General features: G+C 41.8%; 1 protein-coding gene across 6 annotated transcripts in view; it reads right to left on the reverse strand.

Moving 5' to 3' along the window:
• si:dkey-178k16.1 (band 4.1-like protein 1) overlaps positions 1-26928 on the reverse strand; it is a 46499-nt gene that overhangs the window by 4020 nt on the left and 15551 nt on the right. The window contains exons 2-22 of one of the 6 annotated variants that reach the window (XM_068732763.1): positions 26733-26821; positions 26253-26402; positions 15213-15317; positions 14041-14083; positions 13843-13918; positions 13187-13405; positions 12972-13059; positions 12725-12877; positions 11517-11614; positions 10763-10938; positions 10277-10527; positions 9762-9800; positions 7597-7626; positions 6740-6895; positions 5343-6455; positions 4210-4260; positions 3396-3797; positions 2367-2585; positions 2224-2283; positions 1901-1990; positions 666-746 (exon numbers count right to left, since the gene is read on the reverse strand). In XM_068732763.1, coding sequence (XP_068588864.1) covers positions 666-746; positions 1901-1990; positions 2224-2283; positions 2367-2585; positions 3396-3797; positions 4210-4260; positions 5343-6455; positions 6740-6895; positions 7597-7626; positions 9762-9800; positions 10277-10527; positions 10763-10938; positions 11517-11614; positions 12725-12877; positions 12972-13059; positions 13187-13405; positions 13843-13918; positions 14041-14083; positions 15213-15317; positions 26253-26402; positions 26733-26804 — 3672 coding nt within the window. In that variant the 5' untranslated portion in view covers positions 26805-26821. Of the gene's footprint in view, positions 1-665; positions 747-1900; positions 1991-2223; positions 2284-2366; positions 2586-3395; positions 3798-4209; positions 4261-5342; positions 6456-6739; positions 6899-7596; positions 7627-9761; positions 9801-10276; positions 10528-10762; positions 10939-11516; positions 11615-12724; positions 12878-12971; positions 13060-13186; positions 13406-13842; positions 13919-14040; positions 14084-15212; positions 15318-26252; positions 26403-26732; positions 26822-26928 lie in introns of all 6 variants that reach the window. The other 5 variants (XM_068732766.1, XM_068732765.1, XM_068732764.1 and 2 more) reach the window with 5 other exon arrangements.

Here is a 26928-nt window from a genome sequence, read left to right on the forward strand (position 1 = left end):
GATTTTTTAACATTAGGAAAGTCAATTTTAGACAGTTTATGCTTGCAAATAGAGCTATATTTTTCAAGCAAAAATAGTGAACAAATGCCAAATATTGTCTTGTTCCAGCCTCTCAAATGTGAGGATCTGATGCTTTTCTTTGTCATGTAGTATTGTAATATTATTGTAAAATAAATATATTTGGTTTGACTAGATATCGTGTTGAAACAGGCATTTTTTTTTCTCTTTTTTTACATTTGACATATTAACGATAATGAAAATAATGGTTAGTGGCAGCCCTACTTGGAAAGAACGATTTTTTGTGTGTGCTGATCTCAATTATTCACTTGTATGTATTGTATGTTATGTCTTTGTTCCATGTCTGAAATAATTTAAATAAGTTTGTTGATCCACTAATGTTTGCAAAGATATATGCATGATATACTGTGTGCAGGAATCCATGACTTTTTGGCATGGCAATCAATACTTTTAAAGGATTTTAAGTACTTCAATAAATACAAGTTAGAAATAGTTCCAATACCAACATATAAAAAAAAAATCTGAATGACTTTTAGAAATGTACAGCATTTCATCTACAAATGTCCCAAAAACTACAACACCCAAAGCAAACAACCAGTAACCACAATGCACATGGCTCTTTTGATTTGAAGTTTGTTTCATCTCACCTGCTCCTGGTCTACATCATCGTCTCCTGTGATTATGATCCTCTTCTCAATCCTGGTCTCTGAATATCCTCCTTTCACCGTCTACAACACACAATGGGTTTTCTTTTAATATCCTTCAGAACTACAGCTATTTAACTGTATTCAGACATAAAAGATGATACCACTTTATCATAATTATACAATAAATTGTGCACTTTGTAAGTTCTTAGGGGGAAACACCACCTAATTTAAGAATTCTATTTTCTAAATGTTATTTCCATGGCCTAGGAACGTTATTTAATATTTCAATAGTCAATATTTGTGAACATGAGCTAATCCCTTTCTAAGCAAGAAACCAGAGAAGTCAACCCTGTGTCATCAAGTAATCAAGTATAAAGTCAACAATGAAAGACAATGAAACGAAGACAGATTTAATGGACCAACAAAATATTTGTTTTCTTCATTATACCCAAATTAGCTTTATTCTATTGTAGTGCCCTCAGATCTGAAACAGATAATGTACCCTTATACTCAGAACATTCCCCTGGGTCCTCTCAGCGTCATCTATAATGTCTTGCCCGATTTATTGTCTATGAAGCAGTTCCACATGTTATACTTGATGACATCACAAATTTGAGTTTTACAACTCTAGTTTTTGGATTTGGGAGTTGTTAATGTTTATTAATATTTGCAGTATTGTATTACTCCGGATCGGTCTTGGTCTCAAGACATTAGTACCTCGGTCTTGTCTCGGTCTCAGACAAAGGACTCTTTAATTATAAGACCGGTCAAGACCACAACTTTGGGGATATCACTAAATTACCTGTGCATTGTCTAAATGTATTCGTCAACAATCATTATTTACAGTAATTGCTCATTAAAAAGTAAAGGAAATTTCCTACACATAAGATTCACCTCTGCAATGCCTTTTAATTATTTTATCAAAACAATTCTGTTGATACACTTATACAATATAAGAAGTGAATGAAGAGGACTCATCAGGAGACTCTTTTCTGTGCGTGTTTTTATGGAAATGTATCTTTCAGATCAATTTGAGGACGCCTCTGCATAATCCCCATTTGTTCCCCATTTCATCGTAAGTGTTGGACTCGCACTGGTCTGGTCTTGGTCTCAACCCCTCAAAGTCTTGGTCTTGTCTCGATCTCGATACACTTTGGTCCTGGTCATGACTTGGTCTCGGTTTTGCCGTGTATGAGTTTTGAAAATGGGCCTAGTTCCCCTTTAAGCTTCTCTACCTTGGTGACGTGAGTGGTTGCCGAGGTAACATTTTCAGTGACGAGGATGGGTGACCCTGACGCCTCTCTTCCAAGACTGCTCATATGCACCTGAGAAAGCAGAACAGCTGGCGGCATTAGCAAATACATTAAACACGTATGTAAAAATCATTACAGATTAGAAGTCATTATGTTTTCATATTTAAGGACATCCAGTCAGACTTATACTCATAAATGTATTTATTTTGGTCTTTGTACAGTAAGTAGGTTTAAACCCGAGAGAGCAGAAGGGAGTGTGCTGCAGGTTGAGTTAAAATTGGAGAGGTCCTTCTGTTTGTACTCACAGGGGATACACTCTGTCTCGAAGAATAAGAAACTTCACTCAGGCCAGTGATACAGTGTTCCTGAAACAGACAAATTCATTGTGTGACTTGTGATTAGTAATACTTTAGTTCTAATTGCATCTCGCTAAAATAAAAAAACGAACCTGATCTGTGAACTCCACGATGGTCGTGGTGACCTCTGACCCATTGGGCTGAGTCTCTGTCCTGACGTCTGTCTTCCTCACCGTCGGCGTGGGCATGGCATCACTGGCTTCCCTGTTCAGCGGTGTGATGGCAGAGAGGCGGCTGGCTTCTCTGTGCGACTCTCTGTCCACTGATGACGACACCGGCACAGACCTCTTTGGTTTTTTGGGTACTACAGGCTTAAAGACAGACATAAGTGACTGTAATGTAAAACAGGAGGAACAATGTATTTTGAGCTCAGTGCTTAAGAGATATATTATGTATTAAAATTAAGATAAAAGAAGAAAGAAAAACAGGGAGGAGAACATTACCCTTCAGTGATCAATAAAGAGCATTCATCTCAAAACACGTTTCATTACAGCCAATTACTGTGTCCTTTGTCTGCTCAAGATTTCATTTCAGTGCATTATAAGCATTAATATACATTCAAACCTTTAAGTTGTACAGCTTTTTGACAAAACAGTCTGTATAAAACCACTAAACATAGAAAAACAAGTTGAAATATCCGACAAACACTCCAGGTGTGGCAACACACACCAGGGTTTTTTTCAAGCACAGGCTTGTAAACAAATCTGACACTAACTCATCAACAGCCCACTTTGGTGGCCTGCCATCACACTTTGTTGGAAACTTGGGTGGCACTAACAGCAGGATATGGTGGTGTTAGAGGAGGGGGGGTTGGGGAGGATGGAAATTCAGTCCAGATTCATGTTGTTTTGGCAAAACACTTGCCTGATTCTTTGATTTAGTTCTCATATGCTTCTTGTTAAAAAACACATGGAGATATAGTTATAAAACACTTTTATGATTTGTGGCCATTTTTGGATCATTCACATTAACACCCACACTCAACTGCAGTTTGATAAAAAGAGGACACATATTTTTAGGTGCCTAAATATAGCATGGTTCTTCTTACCTGCCAAATCAAAACAAATCAAACTAAAGTAGGAGGACCAACAAAAATACTTGATGTGAAAACGTTGGTCTACCTGCACATCGGGCCGTTTAACCTCTGGTCGGACTTCTTCAGCCTGGATGTGTTTGGCTGGAGGGCTGCTGCTGGCGCCTCTGGACAGAGGAGCTGACACCAATGGAGGAGGTGGTTCAAAGGGGCCCTGGTGCTGGAGCAAGTCCATGCCAAAGCACAGACCCACATCGGGTGACACATCCCTCTCCCCAAGCTCTGTCATGCCCCTGGAGAACTCCTCCATGCCTGTGTTTAGGTCCGTGAGGACGGTGAAATCTACTTCGGCCTCCAGGCTGGACGTAGAGCTGACTGTGATGCTGGAACACTTGCGCTCAATGCCCAGGTGGGTCTCCTTCAGGTACAGGATCTCGTGGTCCTGGTCATCCTCGGAGACGGAGCCAAGACGTCTCTCCCACGGTTCCCTCTGCAGAGAAGACTTTATTAGATCATGTAAACTACATCTATAAAACCAAAGAATGTGAGCTGCAGAAAAAACAAAAGCATTTTTGTGTTTTTCTTTCCAAAAATTACCTAGACAAACAAAATCAGAATACGTTATAAGTTAGATTTAGTTATTGCGTAATTTTAGCAGTTAAAATCATGTGTTTTGAATTGTGGTGGTGTGATTTCCCTGTTAATTTAAATAGTAATTTCTTCGATGAAACCAGAATAGTGACATTAATTCCACATTTTTGCATATAAACAAAGTAATGAAAAGAACAAAAATTTAAGAAAATGTGTTCATAACTAAGTACAGTTCGTTTACGTATTTACAAAGGAGTGGCTAAAAAGTAGGAAAGACAAATAATGAGACTGGTGGAGCTGAGACGACTCACTGAAGCTTCGTTGAAAGGTTCTTCGTGAATAGCAGGTGTGGGAGGTGTATCCTATAGAAGAAAAACAAACAGGAAATAAAACATTAACATGAACCATGACACCAATCTATACTTTAGCCAATGAATGCTATTGCATCATGTAAGGAGAGAGCTGAAACAGAGCCTTTTTTGTCACTGCATTGACATGATGTTCTGTTAGTAGCACAACACACGCTATTATCATATTTAGAGAAAATCATGTTTGCAATGTTCTTTATTCACAGCTTTTAAGCTAATCGCTTTTGTACTGGGCATAGTTCTCTGCATAAGTATTTAAAAATGTAAACACTTAATTCATAAACCAACTTCAGGGCTTATGTTGATAAACACACGAGAATTCCCAGAGATTGTAAAGCTTGCTGCTACTGTCAAAAGCATGCACACAGGTTGACATCATCAGAAATGACCGCAAGTGCAATGGTAATGCCATGCACTGAAAGGTTAGATTTGTCAAAATCCCTTTCAGGAAAGAGGTATTCATAACCGCAAATGCAGCATATGAATGCCTTAGCCCTGAAGAGGTTTGGCAGCTCTGCAGCTTGTGTGAACATCTAATCGCCTTTTTCATTTTCTGCTGATGCCACAGAGGTGCCAAGGCAAAACATTTGTTTTAAATGTCCTTCAAAGCCATTTACTAAAAGGATTTCAAAGATGTGAAAAAGAGGTTTTCAAAGAAAAATGGTGGAAAGGTCTTGCGCTCCTTGCAACAGCAGCCACCTTTATTCTGTGAGGGTGTTGGAAGGAAAGACCAGGTGTGAACGTGACAAGGGACGGCTGAAACTTAAGCATAGGGAACTTTGCTTAAAGGCCCGTGGCATTCTGAAATGGCCAAGCAGATGTATTGCTTTGCGAAGGGGAACAAGGGAAAGCAATATGCTTTCTGGGTCATGGACTTGAACTGAGTTGATCAATGATGCGATGCCAAGGAACGTGAACCTTTGCTTTTCTCATACACAGCCACATGAGTTCTGAAGTATGTGTGATTTTTTTGTTTTTAGATGGTAAAAACAAGATTTGCACGACATCGCCTGAAGCTCATGCAATGCTTTACTTTCCGATGATTGACAAACAGTTTAGGGGGCAGATGGGTTTACCGCTTGCTTCCACTTGGCTGTTTCTTGGCCGGACGCCCTGTAGTGGATGTGGCTGCTGTCCACGTTGCTCTGCCTGTCTCTGGACCATTGCATTTTCAGAGGGAGAGTTCGAGGGGGAGCTGTTGGAAATTTGGAGCTAGAGAGGAAATTCTCTTTAAACTCTGAGTTGTTTTGAAAATGGTCCTCATGGCCTCTCGTCCGCAGACTTTGTCCTGTAGTGCCTTTGCAGTCTCTGAGCTCCGGTTGTCCAAACAACTCATTCTTAATCTGTTGATGCAGTACAGTTTGCTGTTGATATGACATTGCAGCTTCACTGTGGTATTTGGAGGCCCCTGTGTTTCCATTGACAACATCTACAGCAGACTGCAGTACAGCATTATCATCCACTTTCCTTCCTGTCTCAGAAGAGCCGTCTTTTGATTTTGTCATCTGTACATCACCAGTTGCACCAAATCTATCAGTCCAACTTTGAGTGTTTACAACACCTGTGTTCTCCTTATTCAAAGACTTCTTTGATCTTTGTGGCTTGAGAGGAACTATTTTGGTGACTTCTGAGTGTGAGTTCTCTGTTTTATTGCAATTTTGCGCTACCGTGGGGCTTGGGGCTTTTTTTTCCCATGTCTCACAATGTCTCCGGTCACTCTCAATATCACCTCTGTTACCTTTTGGGAGAGAATCCACAGCCACAGGAGTTTCAAAGTTCTTTGTTCTCTCTTGATGAATGTTGTGCTCATATTGGCTATGCTTCATATCTCTGTTGATCATTCCACTCCGCTGTTTGTCATGTGGAGATCCATATCCATTTTCTTGAATGGCATTCCTCGCTAATATAGAATCTTGATGCCAATTTTTTGCTACTGTGTCTTCCCCAGTGATCATACCCAGTAGTCCTGTTGCTCTGAAGTCTGAGTCTTGTTTCGGAGATGTTCCAGGAATATTTTTTAAAGAGTCCCTGGATGTTTGACAGCTGTTTATCTTTGATTCAGTCCAAGGTGTCACAGACAACATGTCTCTACCCAAAGAAGAGAGCTTACTCTTTTCCACTTTAGAGTAAGTATTCACTTCTCCTTCATAAGCATCCTGCTTGTCAATCAATTTGCCATCACCGGTCGCCTATGTTGACATAGAGTAGACAGTTGCATTAGCCTAGCTAGATACACTGCTCTTCCACTTGTCATATCATTGTTACCCCACATAATTACTGAAGAAAAACAGTTAACTGGGGGGGACCTCAAACTTTGATGCATTTCAAGATGCTTTCTTTGTTTTGGCTCAATGTTTTTGACAGAGAATTGAAAGAGCTGACAAACTTGAAAACATTTAGAATATCTTAATATGTTGGAAACTGATTGTAAAATAGTGAGTATTATAACTTGGTAGTAGGATCCCGTTCTTACTTGTTTCCGCTCGGGGGTTCCTCCAGGAGGAGTAGCTGAGGAGAGGCGTTTCTCCCTCTGGGCCATCTTGCTGTTAGGCTGCCTCAAAGCCCTCTTTAGCTCATTGATGCTGGCCTGGTGCTTTTGAAGAACATCTTCTGGCTTATCCAAGAATTGCTGCTTACACAGTGAAGGGCACACCAGGAACACAAATTAACATAAATGAAAATCCGAAATCTGGATCTCTGGATAAATGTGGATTTAAGTTTGTTTATGTTTTTCATTTCATAACTGTGCTGTAGGATGATTTACAGGCTGTCACACAGGGTTGGACAACAGAGTTCTTAATGTAATGATGACATTAACCTCATTACTGTGCACACAGATCACGATTATTGTCAACACTTGTCTCTTACCTTGCAGCATTCTAGTCAAAAAGAGATTTAATTAAAGGTCTGGGGGTTTTAAAATATCATAATTACAGGGGGTTCAGACTCGATTTAACTGTATTTTTTCCAAAGGTATTTTGCTGTTGCTGCACTTTACAAAATACCCTGGTATAATGCCTTCGTGAACACCGAGCAATCTTTAGAAGATTGAGCACAAAGCCCCACACATGAGGTTTTTAATTATTCACCGATCAAAGGTTGGAAAGATAACAAATACATAAACTGTAAATAGTGTTTAGAAAATATGAGACCGATATGCAAAATCATCATATTGCATTTAAGAAAGTGGTGTTCCAAGCGACTATGTGCGCTCCATTGTTGTTGCCGATGGCTGTGTTCTAACAGTAAGTGAGAGTCACAGTTATGGATAACAAAACACCTGGTGAGGGTCACACACAGCACATGCCAAAAAGAGGGGGCAAGCAGTACCTCCTGTTTGGGCCGATGGGTGACCACATCCTTGTGGCCAAATCCGAGGTGGAGCAAGTGAGATGGAGTGAAGGGTTTTGAGCAAAGCAGGAGGTTGAGGATTGGTGGGGGAGAACAGATGCGTGCAGAGACAAAGATGTAAAGTGCTGCAGGTGAGTCAAAAAGGCAAGGGGGCCAGACAGCCAGACAAACAGTTGACACCACCAGGGCTTTTGACAAAGACTGTTAAGCCATTTAATGTTATGCCAAGAAGACAGGGACAATCCATTTCAGTGTCAGCCAATTGATAATTAATGCAGTCATATAGTGACTGAGCATAAGTATTTGGAGAGGGGGATTATTCCCATACTTCTTCATCCAAAGATTTGGTGAGATGGCATTACAAAAACGACAAAAGAGCAGACCCTTTAGGGACAAATGCAATGGCATTATTTCCTGAAGTACTTAATAACACTAACATACATATACCTGCAGGAATAACACCACCAGTTTCATCAAATAATATAAGTAATGTATATCAGAAAGCAAGTTTTGCAGAAGAATAATGTATTTAATTAATTTTAGTTAAATTAAATAATGCATGGGTGCTGATGAACTATTATTTATTTTTTTACTTGTGTTCAGGTTGTGTAGTAAAAAAAGCCAAACATTTTCAAAAGGTATGCTATTTCTCTCCTTACTGAACAAAAACTAGGACTAAAATACCACAAATTATTGTTATGTTTATCCCCTTTAGAGGCAACCAGAATCTACATCTGTCAGTAAAAGAAAAGTAAAAAGCTATTTTCATATGTAACTGCACATTGTCTCTTATTCTGACTGCACATTATGAAGTCGTGCACATTATATATTTCAGAGCGCACCTATAACGAGAATGCATGGTAAGTTATGTCTCATTTCGAAGGTTGTGTAACGGCTGTTCCGATGGCAAGTTTACATACATTAATCAACTACAACTGACCACACGATCAAATGTTAGATGGACTTAATGGAGGACTGATAAGTTGACAACAAGTGCTGCGTCAAAGCGCAGTGCCATTACGCACGAATGTTCACTGTGTTTGCCTCCATTAAAACACCCAAAAACGACAAAAAGCTGCTACAATATAACCATGCAGACCTCTACACACATCAGACTGGTCGTTCATAACTCCATATTCTGCTTTTTTATGAAGGAGACTTCATAAAAAAGCGCTTCCCAGGGCTTATCATAGCTTTTTTTCCCAACTTTCTTTTTTAGCAAAAGTAGCGTCTCATGTTTTGTCCTTGAAACCCATTGCAGTGCAAATGCATTGATTACCAAACTATATGAAGGTATGAGGCCGTAGAGTTGAGTGTGCGTTTGCATGTTTGATGTGTTTCCATTCACCCTTTGATGGAGGAGCAACGCTGGCACACAATCGGTCAATTCTCTCTTTACCATTGCTCTTGTAGCTGACCAGGAACCGGGAACTTGCAGGTCAATCTGCTTGTGCAAACCTCAGCACCTGTTGCTGATGGTGTACAGTCAAAAGTTTCTGGGTGGAACTATTACTTGTGGTTCCGCATTACCTGTAAATTCTTAATTTGTGTTAGCGGTAAAAATAAGTATGATAGAACAAGGGATTTACTTTTGACGGAAATCTGCCTGTAGACGGAGCTCTGCCACCCATGATAATGAGTCTTTACACATCTCAGCTGAAATACCAAGAGATTTGCCAACTGGGGAACCACTGATTCACTGAAAAATCAACAGTGCTTAAGGGCCATCTGTTTATCCTGCTAATAACAATTAATCCCAGTAATTAAACACAGGGACACTGTTAAAGATGTGTCGACAAATAGTTTTTTTCCTACTGTTTCAGTCACTCTGAATAGGAGCTTAATGTCTATGAAGAAAATCTAATACCATTTTTCCAGTGGGAAGACAAGCAAAAAAAGGATAGAAAGAGCCTAAATAAATCCATATTAAACATTCCATGTCTATTCAAGTGAAGATCGATTCATGCAGTTTTCATGGATTATACCCAGTTGAATCCTTGAAATCTTGACATGAAAAGAAATGACATTTCCACCAGAGACAAACAAACAAGAAAAAGGATAGGTTGTGTTTAACAAACACAGAGTACACGTGCATGACCTACAACAACCAAAACCACAGACACTAAGGTCCAAGGCCAAAATACCTCTGGCTTTGAGTCTATAGGCGAGCCTTCCTCCTCACCCTGCAGGAGAGGAAGAGGTGGATGACAGGGAGGAGAGCAGAGGTTAGCAGGATTATGGGTTTAAAAAAAAGTATCAATGGCAGCAAAGAGGTCAGGTTAGGTTAGGTGTTGGGAAGCAGCTAAAGAAATGGAGGAGTCTTATAGGTCTGCAGAGGAGCAGAAAATAGAGGAAATTGGGCCAAGGAGAGAAAAAGTAGGGATGGTGATTACACTCTTAAATGAAAAGGAATGTGAGAGAGAAGGATGAGGAGTGTTAGTCAGAAATTGAATGAGGGATTTTTCAAAGTTGGTGCAAAGCCTGGTAGTTTTTCAATTGAACCAATGAAACTGTCTTCATTGGAGAAGCTTTCATTTAATTGACTTTGTTGATTAACATCACTAACTTTTAACATACCTCTTTTAACAGCTATACATTGAGGAAAGGCTGCAATGAAAACAGGTGTCAGTGTATTTTAATGTTTCCTCCCATCTTGTACCTTGAGCTCCAAAGTCTTGGTGGTTGTTGAGATGTGGGCACCCCAAGTTTGCCTCTGAACCTGATCTTGTTCCTGACCATCATGCTGCTCCAGCTCCTGATCTGTGTACTGGTCCTGGTCCTGATAATGGTACTGATCGTGGTCCAGGTCAAGGCTGCCCTCTTGGTCCAGGTCTTCTCTGGACATGAACTGTGTGCGTTCACTGGAGCTCCGCTGGGACAGCTGGTCCATACTGTAGCCTAGAGCTGAGGCTGGTGAAGTGCAATGGGAGGGAATCATAAATCAACTTGACTCATGTGATAAAGCTTTTATATGACATAATCTACAGCACAGTCAGTGTAGGGCCATGTAGTATATATCAATAGGCTGTGCTCTAACATGATACACAAGTTGAAATATGCTTTTATTTCTGTTTTTGCCTCACAACATAATCTGGGAAATATAGGTGACCCCCCGTGTGAACGGTGAAATTATCTGGGTTCTTACCTCCATCAATGCTTCGGGGCAGCATGTACCGCTTGCTAACAGACCGGTCAAACTGTGGGGCAGGACGGTCGATCAGAGCACTGGCCTGTCTGGTCTGGGCTTGGGTCCTCCCGCTGTAGCGGAACTTGGAGCCAATCACCAGGAAGCCCTTGGGAGGCGGCTCTGGGGAAACCAACCTGCAGGAAGGTTCAGATTATGTAAATCTACCACAAGTGCTCAGATTCTGCCCCTTGTAGACATCTTTTACCTAATTACACAGTTTTAGAGTCTCCGACAAGGTTATTCTACTGGTAATAATCTTCTGATAATTTCCTGAGAAGAATTAGTCTGTGTTTTGGTAGTAAATATAAGACAAAGATCTAAGCTTAGGAAGGAAACAAAATCCCACAACCAGCAACTCTAAACCTTCCTTGAGTTTTGTCGTGAATGTGAGGTTGCCAGCGGAGAAATAAAGGAAATAATCCCTTATAATTGGAATCGTTACATTAACTGCTGAATTGTGTGCTGGCCTGGAGATAAATTTCACATGTTTGCAAGTTCAGCTGACCTGTTGTGCACTGACTAAGATACTCTCTAGCTTACAATAGGAATTAAAAGGAAAAAAATAATTAGAAGTGGACCAATTGATCACTGTTCCCATTTAACCTATAATTAGTAGCAAATTACCAAGAATCAACCAAGTTCATGCAGGGTGCAATGACTACAGTGCAGAAAAAGTGTGTCTGTCTGAGTATCTGTGACTATCAGGTCCTACCTGAAGAAGGTGTGGTGCTCAATGCAGACCTTCCACAATCGCTTCGAGGCCCGATGGTTTGGCAGTTTGAAGCCTATGGTGCTCTCAAACTGTTCATACTGAGCAGTGAGGGAAAGGAGTGATGTCGTGGTGGAGGAGGAGGAGGAAGGCGGGTGAAGAAGAAAAGGAGAGTGAAGGGAGCAAGTGCGGGGAAAGATGGAGGGATGGTGGCAGGGTGAATTGTGTTTACTCCGCAGCAATGGACAAATCAATGATGCTTTTTTGTTAACTCTTAGAAATATACTCTCGCACTGCCATGTCAGGGAGATTCTCCTTCTCTAACCAACCTACAAATTAGCCGTTCATGCACTCACTCCATCAGCTGTTTAGTGGTGTGAGCAGATGAAGATGCATTCAAATCAATAGGTTATTAGCAATATAACAGGTCTTTAAACATAAGGACTAGTCCATTCACAAAAGAAAAAAAATCTGTGGGGCCAGTTTAGAATAAAAGGGTTTTAGAACACAATGATTAACCCTGCAGGCAAATTTAAATTGACAGCTGACTTAAGAGGATAGATCTGCAGAATAAAGTATGTGCACAGAATGGCCTTGGTATTCGCTATAAAGATGTCAATGTCAGTTTAACAGTAAATGTAAAACACACTGCAGATACCCTGAAGGCCAAAGAATGAAGGAAAAAAAACAGCAAATTATAATAATTTTAGGAGTTGAAAACCAGAGCGAGTATAATGTGGCTCCAACATTTGCGAGTAAAATCCTTGACGGAAGTGCAAAACCTCTTGACTGGCTAATCACACTTTAAATACACCATAGCGGAAGAGAGAAGGAGGAGAGAAACAAAAACATGACCCATCAGCCTAATCTTTAAGAACAGTATCTGTGAGGGCTATAAATAATGTCCTTGACAGTTGTCACATGGTTTTGCTGCAGATAAATCTCAGAAGTAACACTTTTATCAAACCATGAAATGACTATTTATGCTGTTTGGACCGAGTCAAGAGAGACAATGATGTAATTTTAACAACTGTGAAACCATGAAATAGAAATGTGGAGTTGGCTCTTTAGAAAATGATCCCTCATTCCAGTTGCCTCTGCTCTTTCAGAATGACTGTCATGAACTATTCTATTGGGAATATGCTGGCAGTTACTGCGCAGTGAACGCCAAGCAAGGTGCAAAAGACAAGATAGGGAGAGATTTGATTTACCTCTCCTGGGCGGATCTTGATGTAGAAGTTACTTCTCTTATAGGAGATCTTGAGGATTTTTGGCCAGGCGAATCGGTTGATCCTTAGACGGTCTCGGTAGATGAGCAGGCCGTTGGCACTCACACCAAGCATTATGTCAATTCCTTCCGAATCCTGGTTGACACAGGCATTGAGCTTAAAAAAAACCTCAGACAAAAGTGTGCTGCCAAATGAACAGTCTGGGAGTACCTACGTTTTGTCTCTGTACCTTAGCATGATGCAGGTCCACTCCATACATTGAGAGCTTCTTGGCATTTTCAAGAAAGTTTACCTCTGCCTCTGCTGGACTCATTCCCCTACGACACATTATACCAAACAAGATTTATCCCTTCTCTCATATTCATGCAACAAATCAAAACTACCAGCATTTGCCATTATCCTAATGGCCTTCAATTACATTAATGAAGTCATATTTTCGAGGACCTGTAGTTACGGTGCAACTCCATCACTCTCTCTTCCAGCTCACGTGTCTGGTTGGGTGCAAAGCGGAAGTCGTTGACGTAGTCTGGGCCATGTTCCTCTGGCTCGTAGTCTCCCAGCTCGGCCTGGACAGTGTAGGAGCCCAGAAGGGCGTGGGTGACAAATGAACAGGGCAGACGACCAGACAGGATGTCGTCCCTCAGCTGCAAGCACAGGTAGTACCTAAAGAAATGAGGGAGGTGGAGGCAGAAATGCTGCTGACATTTCAAGAATCTACATCACCAGGAAACATCTGGAAGAACCACTGCTAGATTTTTCAGTCACAGTCCTTATTTGTTGTTGACCCAAGTTTTTAGCAATGCTAGTGGCATGGCTCTTGGACAGCAATGTCTGTGTTTGTCTGAAATTCATTAACGTCACCACAGATACAAATTTTACTTTGTCCAAAACTGGTCAATGACAAAACATATCAGCAAATCTTATGACATTCCTGTCATCTTCATGCCTCATGATTAAGTCAGTATCCTATGCATTCATTATATTGATGATCTGGAACCTAGGACATAGATCCAGCCAATTGATCTAAATCTTGGCCTATCCTACAATAAAAGGTAGTTAATTTAAATAACCAAATGTGTATTGGTTCTATTCACACCTACCTGGTGATGTCTTCAATAAGCACAGATGGGTCTGGGGGGTAGAACTTGACAGAAAATCCAAAGATCCAAGAACCAACTGTGGACAAAATACCAGAAAGGTTGTTTTGCAAACGGCTGCTCTATGTGTGTGTGGATAAGTGTGTGTGTGTGTGTGTGTGTGTGTGTGTGTGTGTGTGTGTGTGTGTTTGCTGCAATTACCCCGAATTTGCTTCTTAATCTCTTTTGAGGGATCCAACCAATGCTGATAAAGAATGAAAGAGACAATCCCCCTTAGAGAACTTTAACATCAGCAAAATCATCCATATTCACATTTTAAGTGCCCCTTTAAGAACAATAAATCACTGGCTGCTCTTCTCTTTTTAAATCTATTCCCTAGTTGAAAGCCAAATATATTCGTACTACAATAAAAAGGATGAAGGCTTCTACAAACGCTGAAAGCATCAATATTGAGGCTATGAATGCCAGTTGAATCCAGCTCCCTACGCTTAATGTCACTAGAGCTTTCATGGTGCACTGTAGACCCTGTGCACCTTTTTTTTTTAAAAGGCCATACGGTCTAATCACATTTTAAAAGGTTAAAGGTCATGTGTGCCACTCTCAGACTGTAAGTGGTAAAGTACGGTTAAAAGGGCAACTGGGGACTCACTGCTTCATGACACCTGGAAAAACAGTCTGGTTAAATGGGCTGTTAGGCTAAAAAGGCTGGTTGACATTTGCTCTGAAATCAGTGACCAAAAGAATAGAAGCAGGTATAGAGAAACATGGCAAATTCAATGTCAACACATAGATTTGGCCTTGGACTCTACAAAGCTATTCACCACAGAGAAACCTAAATTACCCCAAATATCAAGAGTAATGAGCTCAGAACAAAATAATCTTTTGAACAAAGGATCAGAACTCAAGTCTAAAGTCACTTTATACAATGTTACACAATAAACAAGCATGCCTGCAAATCATAATGGATCCAGAAACACATCGCTAACAAATAAAAATGCATGCTCGACAGTACCCGCCAAACCACAGACGATTTTATTACATTTTATCAGTAAGAACTTCATGTTATAAACACCCAGTGCACCTTCTCTGTGTGTTTGTGAGAAGACTTTTATGAGCCACATTTGTAACTTCACACAAGCCGATTCAGAATAGTTTCTAATTTGGACAAAACTGGTGTCCTCTTTTTGTTTCAATTGCAGCTGCATTTGCCTCAGAAGTTTGGATCATAGAATGATTATATTTAACTTCAAGTAAAACTTCCTCAAGTAAGATAGCTTCATGCATTTGTGTGTGTGTGTGTGTGTGTGTGTGTGTGTGTGTGTGTGTGTGTGTGTGTGTGTGTGAGTCTTTGTGTTTCTGTGTCAGTGTCTGACCTTGGCATTGTCCGTGTCCTGGAAAGTCAGGCCAAAGTAGTCCCTCTCCAGCAGGTTCAGATGGCCACACACCATGTCCAGCAGGGTCTGGCCCCTGGCAAATTTCTGTTACACACACACACACACACACACACACACACACACACACACACACACACAAACATATAAGAACACACAGCGAGTGGGCAGGTGACACAGTGCAGGTTCACGTTGTTTGAACATCATGCACTGTAAAAGAAGAGGATAGAGTGTACTAATGCAAGTCAATAAAGATGTATAAGACTGTAGGGCGTCTGATTGCCTAGTCCTTGAGACCCATACAGTATAACTGCACAGTCCCTGGTTCACCCCTATTCGAGAATCTTTGTTGTATGTCATGGCCAGGGACAAATAAAATGATAAAATATTAATATTTCTCTATTGATCTGTGCTATTGTAACATAATTGAAAAGGTTCAGGTTAAATCCCGCTAAATGGGAAAACTATGCTACCTGCTGTTGAAAATTTGTACCTGCACTGAATAGTAGCTGCAAAGGACTATGGGTAATCCTCAATGCGACGGACGATTCGTTACTAGGTAATGTGTCTGTGAATGTCCGTGGACAATATAATGTTAACTAGCTTGAAAAGTACATAAGAGTTGAGCTGGCTTTATTTGTTTGAATATTAATTGTCTTAGATTATATTCGCCATGTTTTCATTAAGTTAACTATACATTTTGTATGTTTTATTGCCAGTAAAAATGTCTCCGGGTTAGCTAGCTAACACTAACGTGATGCTGTCTTTCTAGACAGAGCATGCGCTGTTGTCCACAAGATGACCATTCTTCTACGTTGTCCTTTGTCATAAATGCAGGTATGTTACATGTTGTTCTATAGAGCAACACCTGCCATCATGAAAAGTAAAAAACAAATAATGCTAAAATGAAATAAATATCAATATTTATCTACTGATCTGTGCTATAAATGTAATTTCTGTATGATTCCAATCATTTCAAGCATTTTCATAATCAAAATCGCTGAATTAGCGCATGTCCTGTTTAAACAGAGGAGACAGGTAAGGTGAGGCAGCAACGAGCTGTGCCTTACAGCTGCTGTGCCTTTTGCTTTCTCATTGTTTGTTACCACTGTAATATTTGTAGACACTTTTATTATGTCCTTTATTTCCATAGAATATGTACTGTATTTCACGTATGTGTAGAACATATTTTGTGTTGCTAATCTGACATTAATCCGCGGTGAAAAAGCACACAGGGGAGACAAACACTACCTCTGCCTCAAAGACGAGGACGTGTGAGAGCCCACGGGTCGGGTTTATACTTGTTCTGTCGTTGCTCTTCTTCTACACTTTTCTTCTTATATTTTACTTTGACCACAAAAATGTAAGATTCAATATCTAAGTTAAAAAATGTCTCAAAAACAAGGAAATATGAACAAATCAACAACAAATCAACGTCGGACAGGTAAAGTAACCTTTTATGTGTTTGTTGTTCTCTTAATACTTCCATGGTTGTTACGCAGATTATCGCGGAATCTCACGATTTTCGCGGGTGGTGCACGCGAGCGCTCCGCTTCTGAAACGCTCCCGGTGGGGAAGGTCGGTGGGACAGATCGCGGTGCACACGCTCCCGGTGTAATCACATATGTACCTTACCTATGTGTGTGTGTAAATAATGCTGATATGAAAAACAACCAGTAGGCAATGTGCAAGCTGCCAGTTGAATGGTGATTTAAGCTTCTCTATTGGGTTCATATATTTGTAAATCTGGTTTATGTAGTGTCAGTGCCTCACCAGCCACGAACCTCACCGCACGTCACTGGTGTGGCAATATTTTAAACATGCAGATGGAGTATTTTCTATAGTCTGCATGTTTACTCAGTTACACAATTGTTATTATAAAATGAAAAATACTTGAAAAAAAAGGTAACAGTCCAGTGTGAGAAATCTGTAAAAATATATTTTTGGTTATATATTTTTTTGTATATCTCCTCATACACTTAAGAGAGAGACAGTTTCTGTTCCATTTCTGCTATTTTATTTACATGGATTTAAACCCACTATACGATCACTGTATCATTATACCACTCTCTCATTGCCCTTTATGCCTCCTGGCATGTAGGGCAGCAACAAAAGTCTTCCACTCCCGTCTGTCCTGGGCGAGTTGCTGGATGGTGCCCCATGAGTGCTTTAGGCTCTGCATCTCCTTCTCCACAGTTCTTCTCCATGTGTTTCTTGGTCGGCCTCTTTTTCTTTTCCCTTCTGGTGTCCAATGTAAGGCTGTTCTTGTAATATCAGCAGGGTTTTTCTCAACACATGTCCTATCCATCTCCATCTTCTTCTCATTAGGAAGGTCTCCATGCATTCTTGTTGGCATTTGTCATATAGTTCTTCATTTGAAATGGTGTTTGGCCAGAAAATGTGCAGTATTTGTCTTAAACTCGTGGTGTGGAAGGTTGATAGTCTGTTGAGGTCTTCTTGTGTCATTCTCCAGCATTCAGAACCATACAATACTGTGGATAAAACACAGCTCTGATACAATTTGAGTTTAGTCTTGATGGTGTACTGCTGTGACCGCCATATGTTATTCAGTACTTTGAAAGCGTTCCTTGCCTTATTAAGACGATTCTTGATGTCTTTATCTGTGCCCCCATCGTGTCTGACAGTGCTGCGTTATACCACTGTATCAATGTATTTCAAAATGTGTAATGCTCAATGTGACGGAGGATTCGTTACTAGACAGAGCATGCGCTAGTGTCCACAAGAGATGACCAATCTATGTTGTCCTTTGTCATAAATGCAGATGTGGAATAAACCTGCTGTTGCCACAAGGCCTGACCAGCTCCATGAGATTAATTTAGCCAGGAGACATCTCACAGAGGTTACACTATAAATGTAATTTCTGTATGATTCCAATCATTTCTATAATCAAAATCGCTGAACGTGCCTCATCAGCCACGAATCTCACCGCACGTCACTGGTCATGGCCTTCTTTCTCTCCCCATATCTCCTGTCTACATCTTCCATAAGCCACAAATCTTTGAGGAAGAAAATAATTGTAAAATGTTTTATTCTAAACCAATATTGTATTCATTATATAATTATGCCCACCAGGGCCTCTTGGTGAGTTCCTGGAGGAGCTCGACACGTTAGTCTCGCACTTCCATGACGATGGCTCGGCGCTCATCCTGCTCGATGACTTCAACATCCAGACCGATAAGCTTGAACCTCTTCTTTCATTCCTCTCCTCCTTTGACCTTTACCACTCTTCTTCTCCTCCTACCCACAAGGCCGGCAACCAGCTGGATCTTATCTTCTCTAGGCACTGTTCTACTGCTAACCTCTCTGTCACTCCCCTCCAGCTCTCCGACCACTATTTCATGTCCTACTCCCTCTCCCTATCCTCTGCTCCATCACTTCCTCCACCTACCCACATGGTTTCTACCCGGAGTCATCTCCGCTCCCTCTCCCCTGCTGATCTTTCCTCTTCTGTCACCTCTGCTCTCCCTGACCCTGAATCCTTCTCTCTCCTATCCCCTGATACTGCTACTGATCTTCTCCTCTCCACCCTAACTTCTACTTTGGACAAACTCTGTCCCTTCACCTCCAGGCCTGCACGCCCAACTCCACCTGCCCCGTGGCTGTCGGACTCAGTGCGTACTGATAGACGGAGCCTAAGAGAGGCTGAGCGTAAATGGAGAAAAGGCAAACTCCCGGAGGACCTTCTTAACTTCCAAGCTCTTCTTTCCACTTTTTCCTCCTCTCTATCTACTGCTAAAGCTGCGTTCTTCCGCTCTAAAATCCTAACCTCTGCTTACAATCCTAAAAAACTCTTTGAAACTTTCACTTCACTCCTCCAACCCCCACCCCCTCCTCCTACTTCCTCCCTTCTCCCTGATGACTTCGCCAACTTCTTTGACAAGAAGGTAAACGATATCAGATCCTCCTTCTCTCAGCCCCTCTCTCCCTGTCCAATCCTGCCCCCACAGCTCTCCCTCCCATCTCCACGCCCCATCTTACCCTTTCTGGCTCCTCTCTCCCCTAACGAGGTCCTCAACCTTGTTACGTCTAACCGCCCCACCACGTGCTCCCTTGACCCGATCCCTTCCCCTCTTCTTCAGTCTATTGCGACTGAACTCCTTCCTTTCCTCACCCACCTCATCAACACATCTCTTGTTTCAGGATGCTTTCCCACGGCCTTCAAGGCCGCCAGAGTCACCCCCCTTCTGAAGAAACCATCACTTGACCCCTCTGATGTCAAGAACTTCAGACTGGTTTCTCTTCTACCCTTTCTATCCAAAACACTTGAACGTGCTGTCTTTAACCAACTGTCTTCCTATCTCCACCAAAACAGCTTTTTGGACCCTCACCAGTCCGGGTTCAAAGTGGGTCACTCGACAGAGACGGCCCTCCTTGCGGTGACAGAGTCGCTTCACGCCGCGAGAGCTAACTCTCTCTCCTCTGTCCTGATTCTCCTGGACTTGTCTGCGGCGTTTGACACTGTGAACCATCAAATCCTCCTCTCATCCCTCAAGGGGATGGGCGTCTCAGGCTCTGCACTCTCCCTGTTTGCAGGGTCGATCCTACCAGGTGACCTGGAGGGGGGGCCGTGTCGGAACCACGCATGCTGACTACGGGGGTTCCGCAAGGGTCAGTTCTGGGCCCCCTTCTCTTCTCGCTCTACACAACATCTCTGGGTTCTGTTATTCGCTCGCATGACTTCTCCTACCATTGTTATGCCGATGACACACAGCTGGTCTTGTCATTTCCCCCCGGTGACACCCAAGTGGAGACGCGCATCGCTGCGTGTTTGGCTGACATCTCGAAGTGGATGACGACACACCACCTCAAGCTCAACCTAGACAAAACTGAGCTACTGTTCCTCCCGGGGAAGGGTTGCCCGCACCGGGACCTGTCCATCACCATTGATGATACCATGGTGACGCCGACTCGGACTGCGAGGAACCTGGGTGTGACCCTGAATGACCAACTGTCATTCTCTGCAAACATTTCATCCGTTACACGCTCCTGCAGATTCCTGCTCTACAACATCAGGAGGATTCATCCCTTCCTGACTGACGAGACGGCGCAGGTTCTCATCCAGGCTCTTGTCATCTCCCGCCTGGACTACTGCAACTCTCTACTTGCCGGAGCCCCGGCGTCGGCCATCAGACCTCTGGAGCTTGTCCAGAAAGCCACAGCTCGCCTGGTGTTCAATCGCCCCAAGTTCTCCCACACAACTTCCTTTCTCCGTTCTCTACACTGGCTACCTGTAAGAGCTCGCATCCAGTTTAAGACTCTGGTGCTAGCTTACAGGGCAGTGAAAGGAACAGCTCCTTCCTATCTCCAGGCCATGGTCAAGCCTTACACCCCTGCCCGACCACTTCGCTCTGCTGCCTCGGGGCGATTGGTTGCCCCGTCGCTCAGAGGTCCTGGCGGCCGATCGACCCGGTCACGGCTGTTTTCTGTCCTGGCCCCACAGTGGTGGAATGAACTTCCCACTGACGTCAGGACAGCGGAGTCGCTGCCCATCTTTCGGCGCAGGCTGAAAACCCACCTCTTCAGGAAGTGCTTCCCTGAGCCTTCCACTTAGCACTTATTGTTTTCATACTAGCTTGTTGCACTTATTGTATTCGTATTACTTATAGCACTAACTGTTTTTCTTGTTTCTGCACTGTACTTTGGCTCTGAGTTATGCTCTGCTTCATGCTCTTAGATGCTTGTTTGGAAAAGGAAATGTACTTATGACTTCTGGTGACTAGTAGTTCTTTTAATTACCAATGTTGATGCACTTATTGTAAGTCGCTCTGGATAAAAGCATCTGCTAAATGACTGTAATGTAATGTAATGTATGTGGTAATTATCCAGTAAAATAAAGCTAGCTATTATTTTACTACAGTCTTCAGTCTTTAATCATATTTCATAACATAAAGGTGTAAAAAGAAAATTGGTGACATAAAAATCCACCCCAAATGTGGTCTGAGAGAAGCTTCCAGTCTGTCCTCTCCCTGTCGAGCAGGAGGAGCTACACTCGTTGCATGTCTATATAAGGGGAGGAAATGCATCTTGCATCAGTGGCAGACCACACCTATTTTCTATCCAGCCCTTCAGGGCTGAAAACAAGGCCTCCGTGGGATGCACCGACGGCCTTGGCAAAATGCTCCACAGACACACGGCAACACACACACACAGAGGAACACACATGCCAGATTCATCTCCTAGGGAAACCTGGCTCCTATGGCGACAAAGCAACCAAGCAGCTGTTACCATGGAAACAGAAGTAATAGGTCCCTTCTGTATGTGCCTGCGCCCTCTCACTTTCTCTGTCTCTGGTTACTACAAGGCCACAACAGAGCTGTGTTCATCTCTTGTAGGAGAAGCCAGCAGTACAGTCAGCATACCTTCTAAATATTTAAGATAGACTAATTAATCTGTCTTTCAATCATATTAATAACGTATTGTTATTAATATGAGGCTGCCACGGGTGAAGCAGTGAGAGAATAATGCTGATTAACAGGCAGGGGCTGATTCAGGGATTCTTCCGAGGAACAGCGCATATATTTGATTTTCTTACAAAATTGAATTGTAACGCACATCTCAGGTGGTCCCCCAAGCATGACCACCAGTTCACGCATTGGAGCTGCTGATGAGATTTCTTTGTCACTCCAAGTGGTTCCAATCACATTTATTTAGGTAGTTCGGTGGGTTGATTGTGTTAGCAGCCATTTGGTGTAATCCTAGAAATCCTTTTTGCTGATCGCCTCGCCCATACAAACAAGATGAGGAGAGACCGCGTGTGTGTGCATGAATGGGTTAATGGCTGGCCGAGGGGAAAGTAAATCTGTCGATCTAAGTCACTTTAAGTAATCCAAGAATAGGGGTAGCACTGTGGAATCAAATAACTAAAGATAAACTGTACAGATGAGTCAGTGTGGCTTCTATTATGCTTTGTTCTTAGCTACAGTGATTAACTTTACTATTAGGTTATTATGTGAAACAAATGACAAACAATCCCACCACAGAACAATTTCAGCGGTAAGAGGAGTATAGTGATTTAGAACAGCACTTTCACAAAATTGACTTGTCTGATGAAGACAGATTTTTTTAAATGGTCAAAATTAAAGCACCAGAGGCCAAGGTATCCTGAACTTAAGTCCCTATCATGGGCAAAGCTTTTTTCAGAATTCAGAAAGCTCCCTCCAGAGCCACAAAACTCATCCGACAACATCTCTCCTTGTGATGAGTAAACTGAGCTGTATGTGTAAAATAGGTGGAATGCCCTTTAATAAAACAGTGTAACAGAATAAAACCGGACATTTGCAATTCAAAATCACACTATTTTACATTTCAGTTGAAGTAAACAAACTATGTTCTATGAAGCAGTATTGCATCCAAGGCTACCGTGGTGGAAAAACATGTGAATGCAATAAACTTTTGAATTGTAATACTTGAAGTCAGAGGGACAAAATATATACTGGTTCCAGAGTCATTTTATTAAAAGCTTCAATGATACGTTCACCAAGGTTGGCTCATGACCACTTTGAAAAGAAAGCCTCAAAAATATATTAGATTGGTTTTGAAGTTCCTAAACAATAAAAGTCTTGTTCGACTGAAGCATAGCCTATACGAGCTGGTCTCTTAGAAAGGCTGCCCTTCAACCAGACAGGTTGTGCTCCAATGTTGGAAAGTACACATTGAAGCTCTCTTGAGCTAGAGACTGCACTCACTCGTACCTTCAGAGCCTCGGGTCTGCAGTCGGCTGTGAACGGCGAGAGAGCTATATGCTGCATGGAAACATGTTAGATGGGTGCTACTAAATGGGAAGAAATTATACTGAATATACTGAAGATAAAGTGATATTATTTAAGGAGGCTGAGCTTAGTCCCAGTGTCATGAATCTTTTATTTGGTCTTAACTCTTTAACCACAAGATCTTCACATTTATGGAGTTAGTGGTTTTCTCCCAGGAGACACTTTGAATGTAAAAATGTTGAGCACTCTGGACTGTAGGTTTAATGCTTTTATTCTGTGCTTAGAGAGATGCATCTGTGGTCCAACTTTTTACTGCATGATTATTGCTACTTCTGCATCCCAAGGGAAAAGCTAATTATTTGGGTTGGGTCACAGATATTACAGGTTTGTATTACAGACCGGCAGAAATTAATGAAGAGTGGAAATGAGCATTAGTATTTTATGGACCTGCAGAGAAAATTCTGTTCAGCCAAAGTTTAAGTATAGTTAAATATTATATAAATTTATATATATATATAAATATAATATATCCTCAGGATTTTATTAAAATGCCGGATGTTTCATTAAAGATGTTTGTTTGGGGAAAGTAATAGCTAGAGCTTGTAAGCACGGCACTTATGATCTTTCTTTAAATGATGGCATTAGGTTAAAGACTGGACAAATGCACTGAGCTCGATCAATATCTATAATGTTGTGAGCCAAACATCAATAGGAGGCTCCGGCTGTGTCTCTGTGTTTGTATCATCAGTGCACGCTCGCTCAGTGGACATCATGACCGTCATTAAAGCAATGATTTCACTGCATTCATCAATGTGTCCCCGCTTGCCTTTTCTCCATTGCACACACAGTCACATACATACTACAGTACACGAGCAAGCACTCCATCTTTCTCTCTTCCTCCTCCCCCACTTTCTTCATCTTTTCCTCCTCCTATTTCCTTCTCCCATTCTATTTTCTCCCCGGTCATACATAGGAGCACTCATCTGTCAACCCTATGGATTTCCTGTCAGAGCCCAATACCTCCAGTGTCACTGGCCAGGTGACATGAAGAAATGTGTGCGTGTATGCATGCACATAATCAAGACAGAGGGAGAGATGGGGGGGTTGAGTTGAAGGAGAATGCGCGTGTGATGCCTCGGCCACTACTCATGACATATTTCTCCACTCAGAAGTAAAATATGTGAGGTCACGTGAGAGGCAGTAAGCCATAAAAACAATAGTGACATGAATGAGGTTGAGCCAACAAGATCATTCCTGTCACACATCACACTCCATCATCAGCAGCAGCCAATGGGGCTTCAGTGCTGGCTTTAATGTGATTCACCGCTGGTCTGTAAGTCCTGGCCAGGATATCCCTCTACGTGAAACACCCCCTTCGACATCCCTCGCTCTACCAGTCATTTCACCCCAGATTAATTCTCTGCGGTGTACGATTGTGATGAGCATTTGGGCTGCTGTGAAATTCAAATAAACCAAAAGCTACGCCCATCTGTTTACAAATACAAAAGGCTACAGAGTCACGACTTATGGAAGCCGGGGATTGCTCATCTGAGCCCTTCCATCCCCCACAATGCAGAGCTTGTCTTACCTCGCGGCACCCGTCAGAGCTGCATTTCCAGTAGCATGTATTACTGAGGGAGACTAAATCCCACTGAGGTGTACCGTGGTGTGCTGAGTCAAGGGCTGTGTTTAAATGGGGGAGATGTACACCAGCTTCTTAAAATGCTATATTCCTAGTCAGCCTGTACAGCGAGATATGAAATTTATGCCGGTGTGCATTTTAGTGTGGAGAAACAGCTAAACTGTGTTTTAATAGCACTGCAAAACAACATTATTGTTATTTGTAATTACGTTGGCAGAATTCAATCTTGATGTTTTTTCCCCAGCTTTCTACCATCCTGTATTTTCAACATTATTCCCCGGAACAAATTTTCCGAGCAGATCTTTGCCCGAGTTTCAGGACATAGCCATGCAGCACCATAAAGTATGTTAGTTTCAGGGTTACAAGTAAACACTTTAGCTAGATCATCTAAACCATTTTATCTGGAGGTAAATGTTTCAGTAGTGAAGTTTCCATCAATATACATTTTAAATCAACTTCAAGAAATTTGCAAAAAAATCTCATTAAAGCATTTCCATTCTCTACTTTATGATAATATTAGGAGCTATGTCAAGATAAACAATTGGTGCACTAATTTTCCATTTGTGTAACATTAAAAATGGTAAATGGACTGTACTTATATCGTGCTTTTCTATTTTCCGACCACTCAAAGCGCTTTAACAGTACATGTTCACCCATTCACACCCATTCATAAAATAATGCCAGGGGCTACTGTGCAAGGTGCCACCAGCCCATCAAGACTGTGTAATCATTCACACCCATTCATACACAGCAGGCACAGCCTGCGGGAGCAATCTGGGGTTAAGTGTCTTGCCCAAGGACACATTGACATGGACTAGCAGAGACAGAGATCGAAATCGCCGATCCTCTGATTGAAGAATGACCCTGCTCTACCACTGAGCCACTGTTGCCCCTAATTAACCTGATGTAGAAGAAGGGGGCGCAACAAAATCACACAGTTAGAGCGCAAGAGCAACCAGTAAATACAATGTAGAAAACATGACAGAAATATGGTGTGTCAGTGTGTTTCATGTGTTAATTTGATTAACCTTACAGTCACAATATTTTCATCCTTTGCTATTTTTTATCTCTTCAATAAAGTGAAAGCTTGAGTGATGCAGGCAGGCTTTTTTTGACGTCATGATGTATTCACTAAGTCTGTTTCTCTTTTTAAGTCTGTATTTTCTTCAATCAACTATTTCACCTGAGCCAAGTGCAAAAATAGTTTGCAATATTTAAATTTATTTTAAAATTTCTAGAGTTTCCACTCAGGTTTTCTGATGCAACAATTGAAAATGTGCATAAAAACAGGTGATTAGATATGCACTTATAATGATCTGAAATTTTGATAATAATCCCTCTTTGCACATGAATGCTGTGTGTACTGCAAGTCAAAGTTGGACAAGGAAGTCAGTCTGTAAAACATTTGGGTAACGTTTCTATTGTTTACGTGTTGTTTTGGTGCAAACCTCTGTGATTGACTGCTCATGCCTTGACTGTCTCAGATCTCAAAAAATAATTTGATAGGTAAAATGTTAATATTACTGATAGAAATTATATAAATGTATATGAGGCCTATGTTGTCTTAAAACACATAATCATAGTATTTTTTTCACATGGATTGATCAGCAATGTTCCCCATCCTTTACTGATGAAAAGCGAGTAGCGTACCTCAACTCCAGCCTCGTAGTCTGATCCGTCAAGTAGAGTGACTTTGACCGGGACGGTCTTGGGCCGTTTGTTGCTTTTCTGGGGGGATTTGGAGGCTTTGCTGGGGGTCTTCTCTGAGCTATCATCCATGTCCCCCTGGTCCTCTGGAACCTTGGAGAGAGAAAATCCTTCCTCTAAGTGTGTGAACTTCAAATCACCGTACTTTGACTTTTATTTAAATGTCTGAATTCTGAGTCTCAACAGGCATTATGTGCTTCTCTTCCAAAGTGATTTAAATTCCAAATCTTTGATCATGTGTGGCAATCATCAAATGCATGATGTAGTATGAGCTGCTGCTCTAAGATGTTGAGATGTTAAGTTGCTGGCACAGGCAGACAGGGCTAGCTGCCTTGCATATCAAACATGCCGGAAGGCCCCTGAGTGATTGAAAGGCCTGAGTAAAATGATCTACAGCTGCTGTGAGTTTAACAGCACTCCCACCTGATTGGTTCTCATGGCGTCAACCTCCATTGCGCTCTTCAGTTCCCCAGCCAAAGCCGTCTCTGTTGTCATAGAAATGGATTGCAGTCCTGCAACATAAACATATTCAGTCCACATCAACAATTTTCCTGTCACAAAAAAACACTGTTAAGTGTTTACTGCTGCCATAAGTCCAGTCTAACTATGGATTTCCCAT

This window comes from Cebidichthys violaceus, unplaced genomic scaffold (genome assembly GCF_023349555.1).
Source record: "Cebidichthys violaceus isolate CVI_PGR_0920_01 unplaced genomic scaffold, fCebVio1.0.p SCAF_6, whole genome shotgun sequence".
Taxonomy (NCBI): Eukaryota; Metazoa; Chordata; class Actinopteri; order Perciformes; family Stichaeidae; genus Cebidichthys; species Cebidichthys violaceus.